This window comes from Hirundo rustica, chromosome 15, assembly GCF_015227805.2.
Source record: "Hirundo rustica isolate bHirRus1 chromosome 15, bHirRus1.pri.v3, whole genome shotgun sequence".
Taxonomy (NCBI): Eukaryota; Metazoa; Chordata; class Aves; order Passeriformes; family Hirundinidae; genus Hirundo; species Hirundo rustica.
The window spans coordinates 13,264,305-13,283,397 of record NC_053464.1 but is presented as its reverse complement, the minus strand read 5'-3'; the positions used below and the strand labels follow the sequence as shown (position 1 = coordinate 13,283,397).

At 45.6% G+C, this 19,093-nt stretch overlaps 1 protein-coding gene across 6 annotated transcripts in view; it reads left to right on the top strand.

Moving 5' to 3' along the window:
- The window catches only part of RNF216 (ring finger protein 216), a 74,540-nt gene that overhangs the window by 10,198 nt on the left and 45,249 nt on the right, over positions 1 to 19,093 (top strand). For all 6 annotated transcript variants that reach the window (XM_040079271.2, XM_040079270.2, XM_040079273.2 and 3 more), the window contains 12 exons: positions 4,409 to 4,537; positions 5,688 to 5,824; positions 6,793 to 7,656; positions 8,843 to 8,919; positions 12,376 to 12,478; positions 13,328 to 13,492; positions 14,480 to 14,594; positions 14,872 to 15,011; positions 15,945 to 15,995; positions 16,956 to 17,093; positions 18,280 to 18,428; positions 18,875 to 18,953. In XM_040079271.2, the coding sequence (XP_039935205.1) occupies positions 4,471 to 4,537; positions 5,688 to 5,824; positions 6,793 to 7,656; positions 8,843 to 8,919; positions 12,376 to 12,478; positions 13,328 to 13,492; positions 14,480 to 14,594; positions 14,872 to 15,011; positions 15,945 to 15,995; positions 16,956 to 17,093; positions 18,280 to 18,428; positions 18,875 to 18,953 (2,085 nt within the window). In that variant the 5' untranslated portion in view covers positions 4,409 to 4,470. The remainder of the gene's footprint in view (positions 1 to 4,408; positions 4,538 to 5,687; positions 5,825 to 6,792; positions 7,657 to 8,842; positions 8,920 to 12,375; positions 12,479 to 13,327; positions 13,493 to 14,479; positions 14,595 to 14,871; positions 15,012 to 15,944; positions 15,996 to 16,955; positions 17,094 to 18,279; positions 18,429 to 18,874; positions 18,954 to 19,093) is intronic.

The following is a 19,093-nucleotide window of genomic DNA, read 5'->3' as shown; positions in this document are numbered from 1 at the left end:
AAATGAGCCAGAAATTCACCTTGCTCGCAGGCTACCAGCAGACACGTTTGCTGCCTGCAGGCACAAAGTAGGAGTTGATGCTCTTCTGTCAGTGTAGGTGAGCAACAGTGGTGTGCTGTGTGGGGGAGAGGCTAAAACACAGTGACTTGATGTTGCTGACATCTCTTTCAAGTTGCTCTTTTTTTTTTTTTTTTTTTTTTCCCTCCCCCTGTTCGTTTGGGATCTCAGTTCCTACCTCCCCTGCTTTCTGTCTAGTCCTGTTGCCTCCAGCTGGAGCCAGACGAGCACTTTGAGTCTAGTCCCATCTTGGGGTATGTGGGAGTTCAAGATTTCAAATGCTCTAAGTGGGGGGAAAAAATACATTACACTGTTGAGAAGGGGGCTCTCCCCTTGCCTGTCAGTTTAAATTCCAGCACCGTCTGAAGATGCTCATCACAGCACAAATGTGGGGTAGAGGGAGCAGATTTGAGTTCTGCTCCAGTTACTGCAGTCCAGAAATGCCTGCAAATATCAGGAGATTAAATATATGCACAGCACTGATGGCGGCTATTTTTAGGTTAAGCTAAAAATATGTCATGTGGTGTTTAAAAAGATTTTGAATGGGTTTTGGAAATCCTTGTGTAAGCATTCTGTGTGCTCCTGAGACCTGCTTCACCCCGTAGCAGCTGATCCCTTACCTCATGGTAGTGGTTGGAAGCAGTGGTTTTGTGGATGATATTTTTGCATGTTTGAGGAGCTTGTCCGGGAAGTCCCTGTGACCTCAGCTGTCAGTCTGAGGTCTTGTCAGTTCAGAGAATTGTTAAACCCAACTCCCTGGTGGGCTCTGGTTTTCCCAGTAGCTGTTCTGTTAATGCATTCTTCTCCTCCCAATTCGCTGTAGGAAAAACCATAATAGGGAGGATTTTACTGTCTGCACAGTGAAACAACTTGGGTGTGCTGTGTCAGAGGGTGGTGGGGCACTGCCCAGGCTCCCCAGGGACTGGTCACAGCCCCAAGGCTTCCAGAGCTCCAGGAGCGTTTGGACAACGCTCTCAGGCGCAGGGTGGGATTGTTGGGGTGTCTGTGCAGAGCCAGGAGTTGGACTTGGATCCCTGTGGATCCCTTCCAGTTCAGGATGTTCTGTGACTGAGTTATGAGTCCATGGAGTAATACAGAGGTGAAATTGGATGGGACCACATCTTCAGCGTGGTGGGTCCTCACTGCACAGTCACTGGGTGTCTTGGAAGTCACAAGGAGAATTTTGTGTCACATGGATACTGCTATAGGGATTCAAGTCCCAAATCCAGCTTGATGTGCTGTAGTGCAGGTGGGAGCCTTTTAAGAAAAGAAGAAAAACTAAAAAGCTTGGAAAGTGTTTATCTGACTGCTTTGCTGTTAAAACAGCTCTAGTTTCCTGTCCTTGACTGTATTGCAGAAAAGCTGATGGGCATGTTAGAGCCTGCTTATAGGTAGCCTTATTCTTTACCTATAAATAGGCACTGAAACCACAGAGGTAGTGTGGAAGAGCCTCTTTCCATCTGTCTTCCTTGCTTTTTTATTATTGTTTATGTAGGGCAAGACCCCAGGGTGGCTTTGATCTTGTTCTTTCACATTCTTGGTGGGCTGGTGCTATAAACATGAATAAACTTCTTATTCATGCCACTAGATGGAACTGGCCCATGCTTATGGATATTTGTTTAAACTTCAGCTCTGTACTGAGTATTGACAAAATGAATTGCTAGCTCTTGGTGGAAGCTTGGCTTTTACCCTCAAAGCAGGGCTTTATTAAGCTGCTTGGGGTTTTATTCAGTCTATTTGGAAGTAGGAAGAATTGCCAGTTCTTTCCAGCCTTGGCTTTTTTTGTTGTTGCCTTGACTGCGTATTACAGTTAATGCTATTTATTATATTGTTGCTTTTAAACCACTGAGTCTTTTGGTGATGTGTGCATACTTTATTGGTGGAAGTGCAGATAGTTTTTTATCCTAAATTTAATTTCAGATTATTCCCTGTACCTCTTTATTGCTGCTGAAGGTTGAAGTGTGCAAGTTCCTCTCTACCAGAACCAGAATGGACCATAGAAAATATGACCTTAGTCTTATGGCTTATCCAACATTCTTGGATCTGAACAGCATTGGACAAAGCACCATTTGAGCTATTTGGGAGAAGGCTTTTTGTTTATATTATTATTCTCTTTGGTGGCTGTGCTGAGCGTTTGTGGTGTCACCCCACCGTGAAGTGGCCAGCCCTGCTAACGCACCACGAGTCCCCAGAGGGGAGAAATATCCAACCACTCCGCTTTGCTTGGAGCAGATCTGAGCAGACACCTGTCCAGCCCCTGTCTTCACCACTTGATGCTGCAAGGGCTGATTTGTGGCTCTCACAAATGTCCTTGTTCCTCCCCAGCCAGTCTCAGAGCGATCCTTTGCTGTGTTTGCTTGGTGACCTTGGCCACGCTGAGCCTATCCCTGCTTCTGTTTCCCCACCTTTTAAATGGCAAGAAGTGAATTGATTTTGTTTGCTTAAAGAGTCAGACAGCTAAGGATGGAAAAGTGCTATGCAGGGCTAGGTGATTGCTATTCACAAGTACCAGGGAAAATACAACTGTAATAATGTGGATGTGACCTTTTAGAAAGGCCAGAGTTTGCACTTACAGTGACCCGGCTCCTGAGCTGCAGCTCCAGCACCTGCCTGTGATGGTGGAACAGCATTTCCATGCCATTCTGGCAAATAAAGGTTTATTTCTCCTTATAAAGCAGAAGGTGAAGAATCTAGAGGAAACACCCCTAAAACCTTGCTTTTTAGGTGTTTTCAAAGCACCAGTATGCCCATAATAATCCAGCTGCTTACTGGAATTAGGATGTGCTGCTGTGGTATCAGGGCTCAAATACAGGGTAGTTGCATGTTTGTGGTAATGCTGTTCCCTCACCCAATTTCCTACTCAAAACTGGACCATCACTAAATAAGGGATCAGGTGAATGTGGCTGTTTGTAGGCAGACCTTGAAATCTTTATGCTGGAGATTCTCTCTGAAGAAGGTTCCCTCAGGCTCTAAGCCCATGCTGCTGGTCTTTTTAAAGTGCTAAATTAAACACTTTAATTTTTATTATCGTATCTTGTGCATCTGAATTCATTTCTTCATTTTACTGTCCTGGTTGCAAATCCTATTCCCTGCAGAGGAAGTTAAGTAGAATTACTGAGGGGGAATTTATATTGCTTTCGTGTGCTAGCAAACAGGATTTTACAGCAGACCCACCATTTTCTTCCAGCTTATGCATCAGTAAATATTTAATAGTACAGATTCCTCTGTGCTGCAATAAGGAGATGAATACTTTCCAATAAAAAACCCCTCTTTCCTCCTTCCAATGATCAAATTGTGCTTGGAGTTCCTGTGTGTGTTCAGCCTGTCTGTGACAGTGGGAATGGAGAGCTGTAAGCTGACAGAGCATAAAATGAAAACCTCCTGTTTAGTTTGCAGTGATTCTTCTGGCCCCTAATCCTATTTGGGAGCCTCTGGCCGATTCACTGTGACTTTTTGAGAACAGGTGGGGGTAGCAAAATTTAGTTCCAAAAAGCCCAGTCTTGTGAAGGAACCTGATTCCTGTCACGCTCTCCTTTTTGTGTGAGAGCAGATGGTGTTTCCTGGAATCTGTACCAAACCCTCGCTGTAAATCAGGGAAATCTCTTCTTTAAAATAGCAGATGGTGGTGAGGAAGTGTTCTCTGGAACGTTCCTATGCTGGTTCACAGGGCAGGCACAAACCACACACTGCCACTGCTCTGCCCGGGGTGCAGCTTCCTTCTGACAAGCCAGTGATGTGGGGGTTGTGGAAGTGAGCTTGGAGCATCTCTGGTGGCTCTGAAGTTGTGCCACAGCTTGGCAGCACTCAGGGAGTTCAGGCTGGGATGCTGGTATCCCTGTTGGTTGTTCCCTCAGGGCTGTGGCATTAAGAGTGACAGGGATGGTTGTAGTGACATCATCTGGGGGGTGTGAGATGCAGGTGGATGTGGGGATGCCCTGGGACAGCTCAGGCAAGGGGATTTTGCCCCCCTCACCGATTGCTGGTGGCAGAAACACCACTGTGTGGGTTGGCGCGCTGGATTTGGGTTGGAAGCAAGAGAAGATCCACAGACTGGGAGGGTTTGAGTCCTGCTTGGAAAGATCTGCATCTCTCTTCCTTCTCTGTGATTGCATAGCTCCGCCAGAGAGACTTCTCAGGCCTAATTGCACCTTTCTGTCGATGGTCTTAACTGTTGGAACACAAGGCAACAAATATATCTCCTTTCAGGTCCTGAGAGGTGGGTACAAAAAAATACTCACATGGAGAGACTGCTGGGAGAGCCAGGAGAACCCCTAACAGCTAAATCTTGGGAAATCCCCCTTAGAGTGAATCTGTTTGCCTGACTCCCTCATGGTTTTATTTTATCTTCCAGTTCCTCATGTGAGCCTGACTGCCATGCTGGGGCATTGACACTCTGGGGTGCAGCTGTTTAAAATGGCAGAGAGAGGTGGGAATGAAGAAGTGATTAACTTGAACAGCTTCAGCAATCACAGAGGAAAAGGTGAGTACTGATTTGTGCCTGTTTTCCAAAACACCCTTGTGAAACTCCTCCTGAGCAGCAGGATTCACAGACACTGAACTTTCAGGGGGCTGCTGGAGGTCTGTTCTGTCATATCACACTCTACTCTGTTACACTGACTTAGCCACCCACAGAAACTCTTTCATGTTATGCAGGCATGCAAAATATTTGGCTCTTATCTTTCTCATGTTGTACTGCCTCAAGGGAGATTGCTGACTTCTTGGGAACACTGTAGAGGTGTTTCAGCAGATCCGAGGAAGATCCATCCTTCTGAGAGCCCCTTAGGAGACAGGCTGAGCCTAAATTTGTGCCCTCGTAGCGCTGTGTGCATTGGCACGCGTTCCCTTAAGAGTGGAATCCAAAATGGGGCATTCTCTGTATGCCTGAAAGGTGATAAATGAACACTCATGCCAAAAAATAAGCCAAAACATGTCAGATTTTAGGGAAAGCATAGTTGTATGTTCTCTGTGCGGTACAGAAACCCTCTATTTCTGCTTGAATGTCTATCCTGTGTTCCAACAGCTGTGTTGAGTAGCATCTATATTCCATTCTTGACAAACCTCGAGGCACAAGGTTGTCACCTAATAGCAGGATATCTTCTGCACCCCCAGCCACAGGCCTTATCTCAGCCCTGCATAAGGTATTCCTGCAAAGTCTCTCTTTCAGAAGAGGCTGAATTACACAAGGACCCTTATATCTCTGTTAGAATTCACTGCACTTTAACAATAAAAACTGCAGTGTCCCTGAGATACTGAAAATTCAGGATTTCTCTGCAAAAGTATTCCCTACATGCCTTGTTTGTGCTGATACATTACATTGTTTGTAAGAACTTGTGCAGCAGCTTGACTTGTGCTGGAGTTTGGGGTAGAAGATTCTTTGTGAGTGTCGGTGGCTGTCCCTGCAGTGCTGTTGTGATGAGCTGAAGCTGTGCAGGTGTTCTGCTGGAGGCTGAGGGATGCAGGAGTGGCTGTTACAATGCCTTGCAGAGGAATTGGTGACCTCTGAATGCTGCTTCCTGCAGTGCAAATGGGAAAATTGCTTTCTCAGATGCTTCAGTGCTACGTGTGCCCTGTAATTCCAGTTATTTACCTTGAGCCAACAGCTAACTTTAACTTTACTTTCTGTTCTGCAGACTGGATAAACCACAGAGATGAAAGTCTTATCACGATATCGGATTCCTCGGATGAAGATTTGCCTTTGTTGCTGGAAATGCCAGAACAGCAGCAGGCTGAAGAAGATGATGATGATGATATAGTCATCTTAGCAGAGGTAATTTTTCATTGTTGCAGCTGCTGTGCTGCAAGTAGCCAAGTCTTGTGCAAATACCTGATGCATTCCTCTGGGTCCTGCCTGGTTATAGCAATCTACTTAGGATGTCTGAAATAACAGTGAAACGATGGCACCTTGCTGGCTTAATTTAGTCATATTTTGGGCACAAGAGGGGAGAACCAGACTGTGGAACTGCATTGTGTAGTTTTGAGTTCCACTTGATGAAGGTTTTAGCTCCCATAAAGTTGTCTGTGTGAATCCAGCAAGTTGGAGTGCTTTGCAAGAGGACTTGATCTTCCATTGAAGGTGTCTTCTAACCATGCCTTGTTTGATTTATATATGTGCTTTGTGTGCTTTATATTCCTCTATGCTATTTGCATTCATGTTGGGCTGTTGCAGGCACGGATATTTTTGCAGCATTTCATATCTATCTTATATTAAGATTATATTCCACTTTCCTGTTAAATTAACCAGAAGCAGTGAGAAAATGGGTTGCAAAGCTGACCTTTCTGCTTCTTAGTTGAAAACAGCAGCAGAGAACGCTCAGGCTCTGTTGGCATACAGCAGTCTGTCTGCCAGAGGCAAGAAAAAGGCCAGAGATTAATGTTTGGAGCTTTGGTTCCTGCCTGTTTAAATAAATTGGTGAGAACACAAATGTGTCATCAGTTAATTCTTCCTTCCCAGACTATTTTGCTGGGAGGGAGGTGGGTGCTGAGGTGAGCTTAGGAAATTATTCCATTTTGAAAGTCCTGTGCATCCCCAGTTCTGCCAAAGGTTCTCGTAGCACCTGGGGACAGGCTGATGACACAGATATGTGAGTTGCAGTTCTGTGCTTTATTAAGCATCTTGCTGAACAGACTGTTTATCAGTTTCCCATCAGAAGTTTTCTTAGATGCAGAAGTATCTGAAGGAAGGATTCTGACATGCAGACAAGAATTCCTACTTTCTCTTGTTGGTGTCCTTTTCAGGCCCCAAAGCATCAGCAGCCTCTGCGTCCCAATGTCATCAGACCTGCTGCTCCGTGGCAGGGTGCAGACACTGTGGGGGAAGGAGGATCTAAAAGTGCTGTGGAGCCTTTGAGCACAGACCTGCAGGATGAGCAGGATTCAGCTCTGCCCGGTGAGGGAGATGGGAATAACCTCATGGTGGAGAGCAATGCTGGACCGAGCAGGGGTGAGAGTGTGGACATTGCCCTGCAGCAGCCTGGACCGTCTGAGCTGAATGGCCCCAGCTCTGAACTTACAGGTAACTTACAGGAGCCTGGCCCAAGTTTGCTGCCACTGATCAAGAGGAGTCCACAGCCTGCTGATAACACACAAACCATTAGCCTGGAGAATGCAGACCTTCCACCTCAACAGGAGGAGGGGATGGAAGCTCGGGAATGGCAAGGAGAGAACTCGAAGCCAGAGCAGAAACTGGAAGGAATAGCTGCTAAAACCACCACAGAGCAGCAGGAGATCCGGGAGAGCAGCCAGCTGGAAGTCCGGCGCTTCCCACCGCCGGAAGATGAGCCACGGGCTGTAGCGAATGGCTGCGCTCCTCAGCGAGGGCAGCCCGAGGCAGAGCCGGGCTCTCTGAGGGCCTACGGAGAGCAGGCTCCCGGGCCGGCCTTCCCCCGGCCCGAGCCGCAGCAGGACGGCATTCCGGGCCCCGCCTCCCCTCAGCCCGCGCATCCCCCCGAGGAGCCGGGGCAGCCGGCACGGAGCGACAACGAGCAGCCGGGGCCTGCCTTCCCCGCACAGGGCTCGCACGAACCCGGCTCGGGGAACGTGCCAGAGCAGGGAGCTGCTGGGCAGGAGCAGGACCTCACTGCGCTGCTCATCAGAGAGACGGTAAGTATTCCCAGGGCTCCTCTGCATCCTGCGTGCCTGATGTTTTCAGACAGGCTTTTCGAGGTGTGTAGAGTTTCACGTGCTCAGAGCACACAGCTTTGACTGAGCCATGCACCAGGTGAAGAGTATGTGATGAATTGTCTTGGAAAACTTTCATTTAATATGAAATAATCTGTGTCTGTTCCCTGAAAGGCCTCCTTGGATCTGCTGGTCTGGTTTTGTCTGGTTAATTCCTAACCCAGCACTGTAGAGCTGGTTTAGGATTGGATATAAAGCTAAATGAGCAAACCTGGGGCACTAAACAGTGGCAGGGGGATGCAGGGTGGAATAGGGAAGTTTTAGAGACACTTGGCTGAGAGCCAGGAGTGCTTTCAGCTGCCTCTCCTACAGGAGTTTGGTCCATGCCCATTCTAATGCCACCATGGTCGCCAGGGGCAAGGCTTGTCCTTGCAGCGTGGATTTCTGTCACCACCCCATCCTCTTCAAGTCTTACCTCCCCATATCTAATTCTGCTTGGGAAAACCGGAGTTGAGGAAGCTATTTCTCTAGGTAGCAGTGCAACAAAATTCAGTTCTTTCCAAGTAAGACCTCGTTGATCAGTGCCTTAGAGATGGATAAGAGGCTATTCTTGCATTGTCAGGGTTGCTTGACAACCCTGACCAGCCCAGTCTTGCAAAGCAAAATACCACATGGTTGCAATCCCTGTACAGAAACCCCAGAGAGAGCAGCAAACACTGGGAAAGCCTTCATAGAAATGCCACTAAAGGTTTGTTGTCTGTTCTGGTCTCATTGCTGATGTGTCTGGGTTCATTGAGTGGGTGTACGTGTTGGTTTATTTCCTTTTGCTTTGGAATGTTGTATTTCAGCACATAATCTGGAACTCCTTGATGGTCATGCTGAAGGTAAATATTCCCTTTCTTTGTGTTGTAGTTCGTTCCTACGGAGCCTGAATCTCTCGTTAGGCCACGTGCTCTTGGCTTTTCACATCCCTACCCTTGCTCTTCCTTTGAGAGAGCTGTTAGCAGTCATCCTGTGGAGCAAGGCTGGATGGCTGTAAATGATCTCTTGACCATTTTGTCCTGAGTCTCAGGATTGTGTTAATTACATGTAAATCCCTGTCCTGGGTGCTACATATGTTACACAGCTTCTCTAATACCTGCATAACCTTTAGCTTTTGCTACTGTAGGAAGCAAGATTCCCAGATGTGAAGAAGGAATATATTGAAGAATTAATCATCATCAAGAATTGCTATGACTTAAATGTGTAAGTACAGAGCCAAGAGCCACAGTGTGTCATACAACTGCAGCGCTGTCCCCATCTGCCAGGGATGCTGCTTTACAGCACTGCCTTGATAGAATCTGTGCTTTTTCTAAGTCCTTTCTAGTTCTGTTGTGCTGTAGTTTCTCTGCTTTTAAGATAATTTACTTATTTAAAGATACTGCATATAATTTTGTCTTACCTATTACTAGGGCTCTTAAAAAGAGTGACTGTCAGGATTAAGATGTTAAGATGGCTGCTGGAAAACATAGTATGGAGATGGGTTGGTGAGTTTTGAGTTGGAGGAAATTGTTCCCTCCTTCATTTCACTGGTTTTTGGACTTTTCCAGGTAAAGCTGACACTGGCTTGGAGCCATTATTTAGTGTCATGATGTTGGCTTTTATCCCGTTTACCTGCTCCAGTAGCAGCGCTGCTGTTTGAATTCTCTCACATCACTTTTTGGGAGTAGAATAGAGCAAACACATTTAAGGGCTGGTAAGATTGGTTGTAGAGATCTGAAGAGGGACTGATTTTGGTCAAACTGAGTAGAAACATGAGCAAAAAAATGAAATAAAAGGAGAGGAAAAGTAATGTGAGGACTTGCTTTCCAAATTGCATTAACAGCTCAGGAATACCTTAATGTTCATCATGCTGGAGATTTCTGGGAGTTGCGTTAGAGTCAAAAGGGTTTTTTTTTAAAACTGGTGAACCTTACCGCTGAGTTGCATCATCTCCCTGCCCTTCTGGGTAGAGCTGGGGAGTGAAGGATTGCGTGTGCTGGCACCAGCAGCACCGAGGGGAGATGGTTTGAAGTAAATCATTTGTGACTGCTGTCTGATGCTTGGTGGCCTCTCTTTTCTCTCTCTGCAACTGTCTCTGTTATCTCCAGCATGTCCAAACTGGTTACTGTGTGATCCAAGAATGAGGAATAGGTGTTGGTTGCCAGAGTATTCATTTGTACAAATCCGAGGCCCTTTCCAGCTAACTAGGGCACGAATCAAGCAGCATTTAAGTGCGTGAGGCTTAGAATTAGTCATTGGGCCATAAATAAGTTGGCTGATTTGGAGCTAAGGATGATCCCATCCGTTGGCCATAGATTTCCTATTCTGCTGCTTAGTTTGTGCTGTGAAGTTGTGTCTCCCAGGTAGGGCTGCTTGGTTAGAAAGTCAGCTAGAACTAGACTAGAACTTCTTCCTGGTCTTTCAAAAGTGCTTTCCCTGCAGTGGTGGAGCAGCTTTGGGGTGCCCACACCGTGGACTGGGTACACCTCAGGGTGGATGGCTGTGGTGGGAGCGTAGACAAGCAGAGCCATTCCTTGGGGCAGTTAGGCTGTTGAAGTCGTGCATCTGGCTGCAGGACCCTCCCAGATTGTGTGAAAAAAAACCTCAGGTTTGCATCCTGGGGGGATTTAGCGAAGCCTGATGGAGTTAAATCCCACTATTGGCTTCTGTCGATCTTAATGTGTTCCTTCCCTTTTTGCTCCCGAAATCTCTTCTCTCCCATTGTGTGCCACAGACCCAGTGAGATGAAAAGGTGCTTCCAGGCTTCCCTGTAGGCCAGCTACAGTGTCTGCTCAGCGGTGCGTTACCCACTTACTGGATGATAAAGATTTCTCCTCCATATTTTTATTCCTTTCCCCAAACCATCTTTTGAGTTGTCACTGCAGCTTTTGTGTGAGAACAAATGGGTCAAAGCACTGGTCAGCCTTGCTGGCAGGGTCTTTTTGATCTCCGTGGTGTGTCAAGCTGAATCAGGCTTGAAATATAATAACTAAGGGTGAGTGGTTTTGGGCAGGGGTGAGGCTTTTAACCAGCTCTGTGTCCTGTGGTGCAGATATTAATGAACAGTGCCCTGAGTGTGGGTGTGCTGTGCGCCGGGACCCACTTAACTAATTGTCACACGCTGAAGGTCAACATCCCCCAAAATCCTCAGCGTTGAAATGGCAACGTGCAGGAGAGTTCAAATGTACCCTGGCCGTGCCCCAGCGGAAACCCTTTCGTTAGAGCCATGATCTGAGCTCCTTGAAGTTTCTGGTTTTTTGGTTTAAAACAGTTATCTTTTACCAAAGGGATGGCAGGAGGTGGGAGCTGGAAGCTGTTAAATGCTCAGTGTCAAGATATTTGTTGTTTTTCCCCCCCAAAATGATCTTCTTAAAACTTTCAACTGATGTGAAAGATAAGATGTGGGAGCCCCTCTTAGCAGGGTATCATCTATTCAGCTTTTGTGTGCAGAAGCATTCACACTCAGTCAAAAGCTTCTGGCTCAATATGTCAATACCTGATTAAACAAGAAGAAATGCCCCTGCTTTGAATGTGAAAGCAGAGCTAAAGTAATAGTGCCTTGATAGTGTGTTAATGCTTCAAGCCAGTTCAGATTTCTTAATTAGGGCCTGATTTCTGACATCAGGAATGTAAATTAGCTGCAATTATGTCTTTGCTGCAGCCTAGCACCTTCTCATTCCAATAGTTTTACGAATGTTAATTACTTGTCCTGGCTCTTTTCAGGAGGATCTTATTCTGCAGCTGGGGAAACTGAGGAACAGTTACTTGTGTTACTTGCTCCAGCCAGCACAGCTGCTTGGTGAGGGTTGAGAAAAAGCTGTGGGAGCCCGATTCAGGCTGCCCTTTCAGAAGAATTTCTAGAGTCTTTGTGGCTCTCCACCAATGGGGCAGTTGAAAGCCCCTTGCTGAGTCTTTTCTAAGCTAAAATACTCAGTTCAGCTACACTTACCTGGCAGTTACGACTGTTTGTGGTAGGACCTCAGATATGCTGCATTTACAGGCTATTAAGCAATTTTTCAGCAATTTTAGTGGTTATTTTCTAAGTGCTGTTCTCACCAGACCAGTTTCTAGTGAAATTTGGGTAATACTGGTGTGATTGCAAGTTTTGTTACAATGAAACCTGTGTTCAGAGTTTGTATTCCATGGAGACACACATCTTAAACATGGTTTTGTCTCTGCTTTAATCATGGAATCAAAGAATAGTTTGGGTTGGAAAGGCCATTAAAGATCACGTAATTGCAGCCTCTCTGCTGTGGGCAGGGACACCTTCCACTAAACCAGCTTGCTCTGGCTACTTTAATGTGAAGGTAGACTGAGAATGGAGGCTTTGATTCAAGTTTGAATCTGTAACAGTTTGTTGAGGAAGGCACGACCCTTTCATGGGTTTTGTAGGGATTTTTGCGCTGTTTTTTTCCACCGATGTTTAGTCGCTCATCCATACCAGCTTCATATATGTACACTTAATTGTTGAAAGACAAACCCATTTGCTTTTACTTCTGCAGCCACACAGCTGATTATTTTTTCACTTAATTCTCAGTCATTCATTTGCAGTTTGTTCTAGTCCAGAACCGCAGGGCAGGCTCTGACTGTGACCTCATAATTATACAATACTAAAAACTGGACAAATGAGAAATGAACCTGAGCTCCCAAACCCTGCAGTAACTATATTTATCTTTCCAGACTTTGTAACTTTCTTCTGGAAAATCCAGATTACCCAAAGAAGGAAGGCAGAGTGGTTTTAAACCCCAGCAGCAGCCTGCTTGCCAGCCAAGATGAGACAAAGGCAAGTGAGAGTATCCACATCTCCTGCTGCCTCTGGGCAGTCTGTTCAGCCTGAGTGGACCTTGGGATGTCTGCTTTGATTAGTGTGTGTTTGCAGAGTGCTTGACTGAGCCTGGCTTTCACAGGAGGCCTCTGGGTGCGTGTAAGGCGGCGTTAAATGGCAATAATTAGCTGCTTGCAAGATGACTTCCAAGCCTTTCCTGTTTGGCTGTGCCAGAGCTGCACAGTGTCTGCTCCTTTGCCTCCAGCGAGCCCCTCTTCCCTGCCTGCCTATCTCTGCCCCATCTCAAGTGTTCATTTTGGTAACTGAGACAAGAATTCCACCATCATTCTGTCACATGAAGTAGCCTTGGCCCTCGGATCTGTCTTGTGAGGCCTTCGGGCGTTGCCTTGCAGCCTCCTGACTGCAAATCTCCCTACAGATGCTTGATTTTATTTGTGTTTTAAAACATCCATTTAACAAAAAGTTCTCTCTGAGCTGCTTTAAGGATATTGAAATAGCTCTTTGTGGCCTGAGAGAGATGTTGAATGCCTCTTTCTACTCTTGGAAGAAGCATCTCTGTACCTTGAGCTAATAAAGTTGTTCACTCTTCACAGTAACCTAAATATTTCTTCTCCTTGCTGTCTCAGGCAGTAACACACCATGGTTTCAAGCTACATTTTAGCTTGTGCAGGTCACCTGCAGAGGTGCCTGGCCAATAGGCTTTGCACCCACACTGTACTAAGTGCTCAGAGTTGGGTGCCCTGAATTTTGGGTGGTCTTGCAGAATGTCCTGATCCCTGAGAGCTATTTGTGCCATTCCTGTGTGTATTTATAGCAGCCCTTTAATCTTTTCCACTTTCTCTTTAGGTGCCTAAAGTGGACTACTTTGACTTTTCCAAACTTGCCCCCCTTGACCAGCGGTGCTTTATTCAGGCAGCTGATCTCCTCATGGCAGACTTCAAAATGCTGAGCAGCCAGGACATCAAGTGGGCACTGCACGAGCTCAAGGGACACTATGCAATCACACGAAAGGTGCTCCAGTTCAAGTCTCTTTTCTTTCCTGGGCTTATCTCCCATGTCTGCAGAGAGCACTGTGATGGCTTTGGCCTCACTGTACCATCTGCTGCTGTGTGGTTATGGGTTTTATAATAATCTTCCTTTCCTTTTAAGAAGTTTTAATCCGTTTAGTAGAGATTTTCAAAATTTATTGGCCAGACAGAGGGCTGCAGGAAGTTTTTACTTTCCCTAATAGGAGAGCTGGGGAAACACGAGCTGGCTCATGGTGGGTGATGCATTAAACTGGGAAGTGCTCCTGTATGTCGCCACTGAAGTGCAGTGTAATTGCCAATAAAACCCTGACATTTAGTTAAATCTTAAAACATTTAACTGCTGCTGGTTAACTGACTGCATGGAATTAAGAAGCAGCCCGAGTATCACTTTCCTGTTTGGTCTTTTTATGACTTGTGGCATGAGTCCTGTATTCTTTATAAAACAGTTTCACTGTCATGGACATGCAAAGACACTTGTTTGAAGTATCAGCGAACTGAATGTCAGGGTGGGTTCAAGTTTTTGACTTAGATCTGCTCCTCTGATATGCCCTTGCTTGAGCTTCTTTCTCTACTGTTCCAGGACTTAACTAAAACAGAGCTTCTTGTCTGTTCACTTGATTGATTGAGCACTATGTATTTGAACTTCACCTTTTTAAACAAAATGCCAAACCCAGCAACAAAAAAAAAGCCAAACCAGCTCTGATTATTACAGCTAGTGCCCACTTTGATATTAACAGCTGAGCTCTTATGAAGTTATCATTCACCTGCTTTGTTTTTATGGAATAATTACTTTGAGTATATAAAGCAACGAGGTGAGCAGAGGAAAGATGTATATTTGCCTCTCTTTGGAGTGTTTGGCTTTCCCGTTTTTCATCAGTCCTATGCCCTTGTTTGTACTGTGCTTCAGCTTGAATTAAGTGCTCCTGCTTTCTTCCAGGCACAGGATTTAAGCCTGAATGTTGTTTTCTAGGCCTTTTCAGATGCTATCAAAAAGTGGCAGGAACTGTCTCCCGAAACCAGTGGGAAACGAAAAAGGAGGAAAGAAATGAATCAATATTCATATATAGACTTCAAATTTGAGCAAGGTAAATGCCAGGCTGTGTGTATTGTGCTCTCTGCATCGTTGTTGTAAGCAGAACTGGCTTGCAGCAGAAAGCAACTCTTGAAAGGGGATGTGGTCCCAAAAGAGCTGAGTTTCTGTCACTGGTATGTTTTGGAGATGTTCTTCGTTAGCACCTCTGCTTGGTAAAGTGCTGTGTGAGCTGCTGAAAGTCTGCAGCTGCTGGTGTCTGGAGGAGGAAGGATTTAAGCTTTGTTCTGGCTGCTCCATTCCTTTTTATTGAGCCTTTAACTCTGCTTCAGGGGATGTGAAAATTGAGAAGCGCATGTTCTTCCTGGAGAATAAGAGACGCCACTGGAGGTCCTATGACAAGCTCTCCCTTCTCCCACCAGTGCTACTGGAGCAGGAATTCTATGAGCAGAAAGTGAAAGAGATGGCAGAGGTGAGTGATAGGAGCTGCTTTGATCATGTGCAAATCTTCAACAACTGTCGAAGTTTTGGCCCTAAACATGAAAAATCTGTCTATTACAGAAATTCAAACGCTGAACCAAATATTAAATAACTGTGTTTTCCCCTTCCCTACCTGTTAACACATATGTCTCTTCCCAAGTCACTCAACTTTAAAGGAAAGAAGTCAAGCACAGAATTTCATATTTACTTAAATATGCAGCTGCTGTTTGTGCCAACACCATTCTGCAGGGGTTTTTTTTTGCTATGAAGTGGCGAAAACTCTACTAATGAACTCTCTCCTCTTAATTGTTAGCAGGCTTCTCTGCTGCTTTAGGGCTTGTAATTGCAGCTTAGTGTTGGTGGTGAGTAATGGCCAGGCCCAAGGCAGTGTGTCCACTCACTCTGCCTTCCCCAGGCTGGCGGTCCTGTGGATCCAGAATGGTTTGTCCTGTGCTGAGAACTGGGTGTTTTGAAGCAAAACCTGCAGCACTCACTGCTGTGTTGTCTTCCTCTCCTAGGCTGAGGAAAGGCTGAACTCACAGCTTTGCACCCACAGTCCTTTCTAAAGTAGCTCCTTAAAGATCTTTGTCGCTTAGGCAGATGGGTAAGGTCTCCTTTGAAACAAAAAGCTCATGTTCTCTGGAGGGGCCCATTGGGTGAGATCATCTCTGCCCATGGAAACCTGAACCAGCAGCCCTCCACAATACAGAATTTGGTTCTTTGTTCTTGCTGCCTTTGCTTCTCCCATCTGTTTTAGCTGAATCATAAATAGCTTAATGGATTGGAGGGATGGGCTGAGTGATGTTACAAGCAGACAGCGAGCCTTTTATGGTGGTTTGTGAGTCCTGAGATAATGTAAATGAGTGGAGAGTTTGGAAAATTGCTTTATCTATTCTGTAAATACAGATGCACATGTCTTTTGCAGCATGCAGACTTCCTCCTGGCTCTGCAGATGAATGAGGAGCAGTATCAGAAGGTCAGTATCTATAGCGTTATAAGTTCAGCTTATGCACAGACCCCGTTCTGCACTTCCTGCTTCACAGATTCTTTTAGCTCTGGAATGGAGCTTTTCTGAAGCTGCATTTCACTGTGCTGCTTTTGCTGAGCTGACAAAACCTGTGTAATGTCTGTTGGCTGGCTTTTAGGAAAGGTAGACAGGAGCTGAGGCCAGCAAGACAGTATTGATGCATGTAATGATCTGCAGTAATTCAGCTTGTATCTTCACTGCTCAGAACAAACATTGCGATAGAATAGAATCAGGTTTGCTCTTGTTCTTGCCATTGTGGCTGTGTAAAACAGATCCACTGTTGAACTTGGCTACTGGGAAGGCCTTCCTTGTTTGCAGAAAGAATTCTTTAAAAACCTGAAAATCAGCTCTTCTGCTTCAGAGAAAATGTAGATAGAGAGCAGTTCAGCAGTTGTGCATTACATTTTGGTTTCAATGCTCATTTCCTTTTCAAACTTTGGAAAAGTGGGCTACACTTTTTAGCACTGGCAAACTTTTCCACGCCCACAGTTAAGAGGCCAAGACAGGGTCTGCCCAGGCAGATGGTAAATGTTCCTTTAGAGGGTAACAGATCTGAATCTTGGTTTTCCCCATGAGAGTGGTGTGTACACTCAAGCTGCTTCCCTGTGACTGCAGCTTCCCAAACCCAAGACGCTGCTCTGCCTGTGAGCTAAGAATTGTTAGTCACTGCATGTTCTATAGCTTTTTGGAGCCTCTCAAGCAGGACATGTAGATACAAAGTGGCTTAAAACTGAGTTTCTGGTTGCACTTAGGGAGTTTGGACCACCAAATAAGATATTTAATGGAATGGTGTGTATCTGTAGCTGGTTTTTAGGATTAATGCTGGCAGTTTTTTCTGGCTGGCAGTTGTGTATGTGTGTGTTGCCATAGCTATTGATGTTTTGATGCTGATTCCTCTGGTGGCTGCAGGATGGGCAGATGATCGAGTGCCGCTGCTGCTATGGGGAGTTTGCCTTTGAAGAGTTGACTCAGTGTGCAGATGGTCACTTGTTCTGCAAGGAGTGCCTAATTAAATATGCTCAGGAGGCAGTTTTTGGCTCTGGGAAGGTAAGGATTTCACAACTGGACAAGGGGGAAACGGGTAATTGCTGTTGGGAGATGACATTGCTGTTTGTGTGGTGTTGTTGCTTGAAACAGATGGAACTGCACTTCCCAGGAAGTGTTTGAATGGAATGGTGTCCTGAAATCCAAGTCAGTCTTGCCATCAAGTGAAGCCAGGAACTTCACACTGTGATCTTTGCACAGGATTTCAGGGTTACTAACTTCCTTTTTTTTTTTTCTCTCTGTGCTTAGCAATTTGATTATTTAGGAAAACTTTCTACAGCATTCATAGTAAAGCAATAACTTGTTTGGCTTTTATTTTCTAATAAATAAACCATCGGTATCTGCCCAGAGAACACTTATCTCTGACTTGGCCTTTCTCCTTCTACCAAATACTTGTCCTCCATAATATCACTGTGATCCCAACTTAATTGGGGGATTGGTTCCTCTATGGTACTACTAACCTCCTTAGTCTCTGATTTAGCTAGCAATTATCCTGGTACTTAGCTGAGCTATAAACAAGTCATTAACCTGCTCTGAATTGTGTCTGCTCCTTTGCCTCAGGATATGGCGCTCAAACTGTGGGATGCTGTTGTACTCTGGGATCCATTTCATGTAAATGTATAAACTGGCAGCTGAGCTATATTTTATATGACTTTATTGAAAAGAATGTAGTGTGTGAGTGCTGGTTCTCAGCAGGGACTGAATAATGATAACGGGCTGATGTGTGGTCACAGTGGACTTGGACTGAATTGTGATCCCAGCTGGCAATGGCGTCTTCCTGCCCAGTGTTTGTTTGAGGCCTGATTTGTTTAATTAGGTTAAATTAAACCCATTCTCTGGAAGTCATCGTAGGTAAATTTAGATGAGATATTGGGAAAAAAAATTTGTTATCGGGCACTGGCACAGGTTGCCCAGAGAAGTTGTGGATGCCCCATCCCTGGAAGTGTTCAAGGCCAAGTTGGACAAGGCTTGGAGCAACCTTGGGATGGTGGAAGCTGTCCCTGCCCATGGCTGTTTTAGAACTGGACGATTTTTAAAGTCCCAAAACCCAAGTCATTCTGAAATCTGCTGACTTTAGCTCTTACTCTGTCTGAGCAAGACTCTGCACTGATTTGCTTGGAAATGTTTTGGATCCTGAGTTGCTTTTTGCGAATGTCATACTGAACCTGGGCTCTCTTTCCAACCCCAGTCAGAGCTCAGCTGCATGGAAGGCAGTTGCACGTGTTCCTTCCCCACCAGTGAGCTGGAGAAAGTGCTTCCAGAGAACATCCTCTGTAAATACTACGAGCGCAAGGCCGAGGAGGAGGTGGCTGCTGCCTGTGCAGATGAGCTCGTCAGGTGAGTGTCCCACAGAGAATGCTGCACTTACTGCTGTGGAAAATTGTTCCCTAAAACCCTGCGTTTGTGCTGACTCTGAGATAGGTAGCTTTTAAAGAGCTGGATTATAAATTCAGACTTCTGCCTTCCCAGGTCTGTTTTTATTCTGCCTTTGACTAGGAGCAGATTAAAATTCAATAGTCTTGTCTCCCCCAAGACTTGCTTGCCAGCTCTGTGCTGATCCACTAAATTACATGGTCAAAAGCAGTGCTGAGCATATAATATTTTGATTGCAAACGGGGAAGTGATTGAAGAAATATGAGCAAAAAGGCAATAGTCAGCACATCCTGGCAACAGGCATTGGGTTGGCAGCCTTAGCAACTTCCACACAGCTATTTGACTAAATCAGCTTTCAGCAAAGCTGTGTGTGGCACTCTGCATTAATGGCATCTTGTTTTGGGCTACAGGTGTCCCTTCTGTAACTTCCCAGCTCTGCTGGACAGCGATGTGAAGCGGTTCAGCTGCCCCAATCCCCGCTGCAGAAAGGTAATTGGGGGTTACTTCGCGTTTGCTCTCTTCTGTAGTGTTGGGCAGGAGAGTTGGGAGGACAGCTCATCCTTCCTAGCAGCAGTATCTCATGTGACTGCGCAGGCAGCAGTCAAAATGTTTGCTAGATCCCACTGATC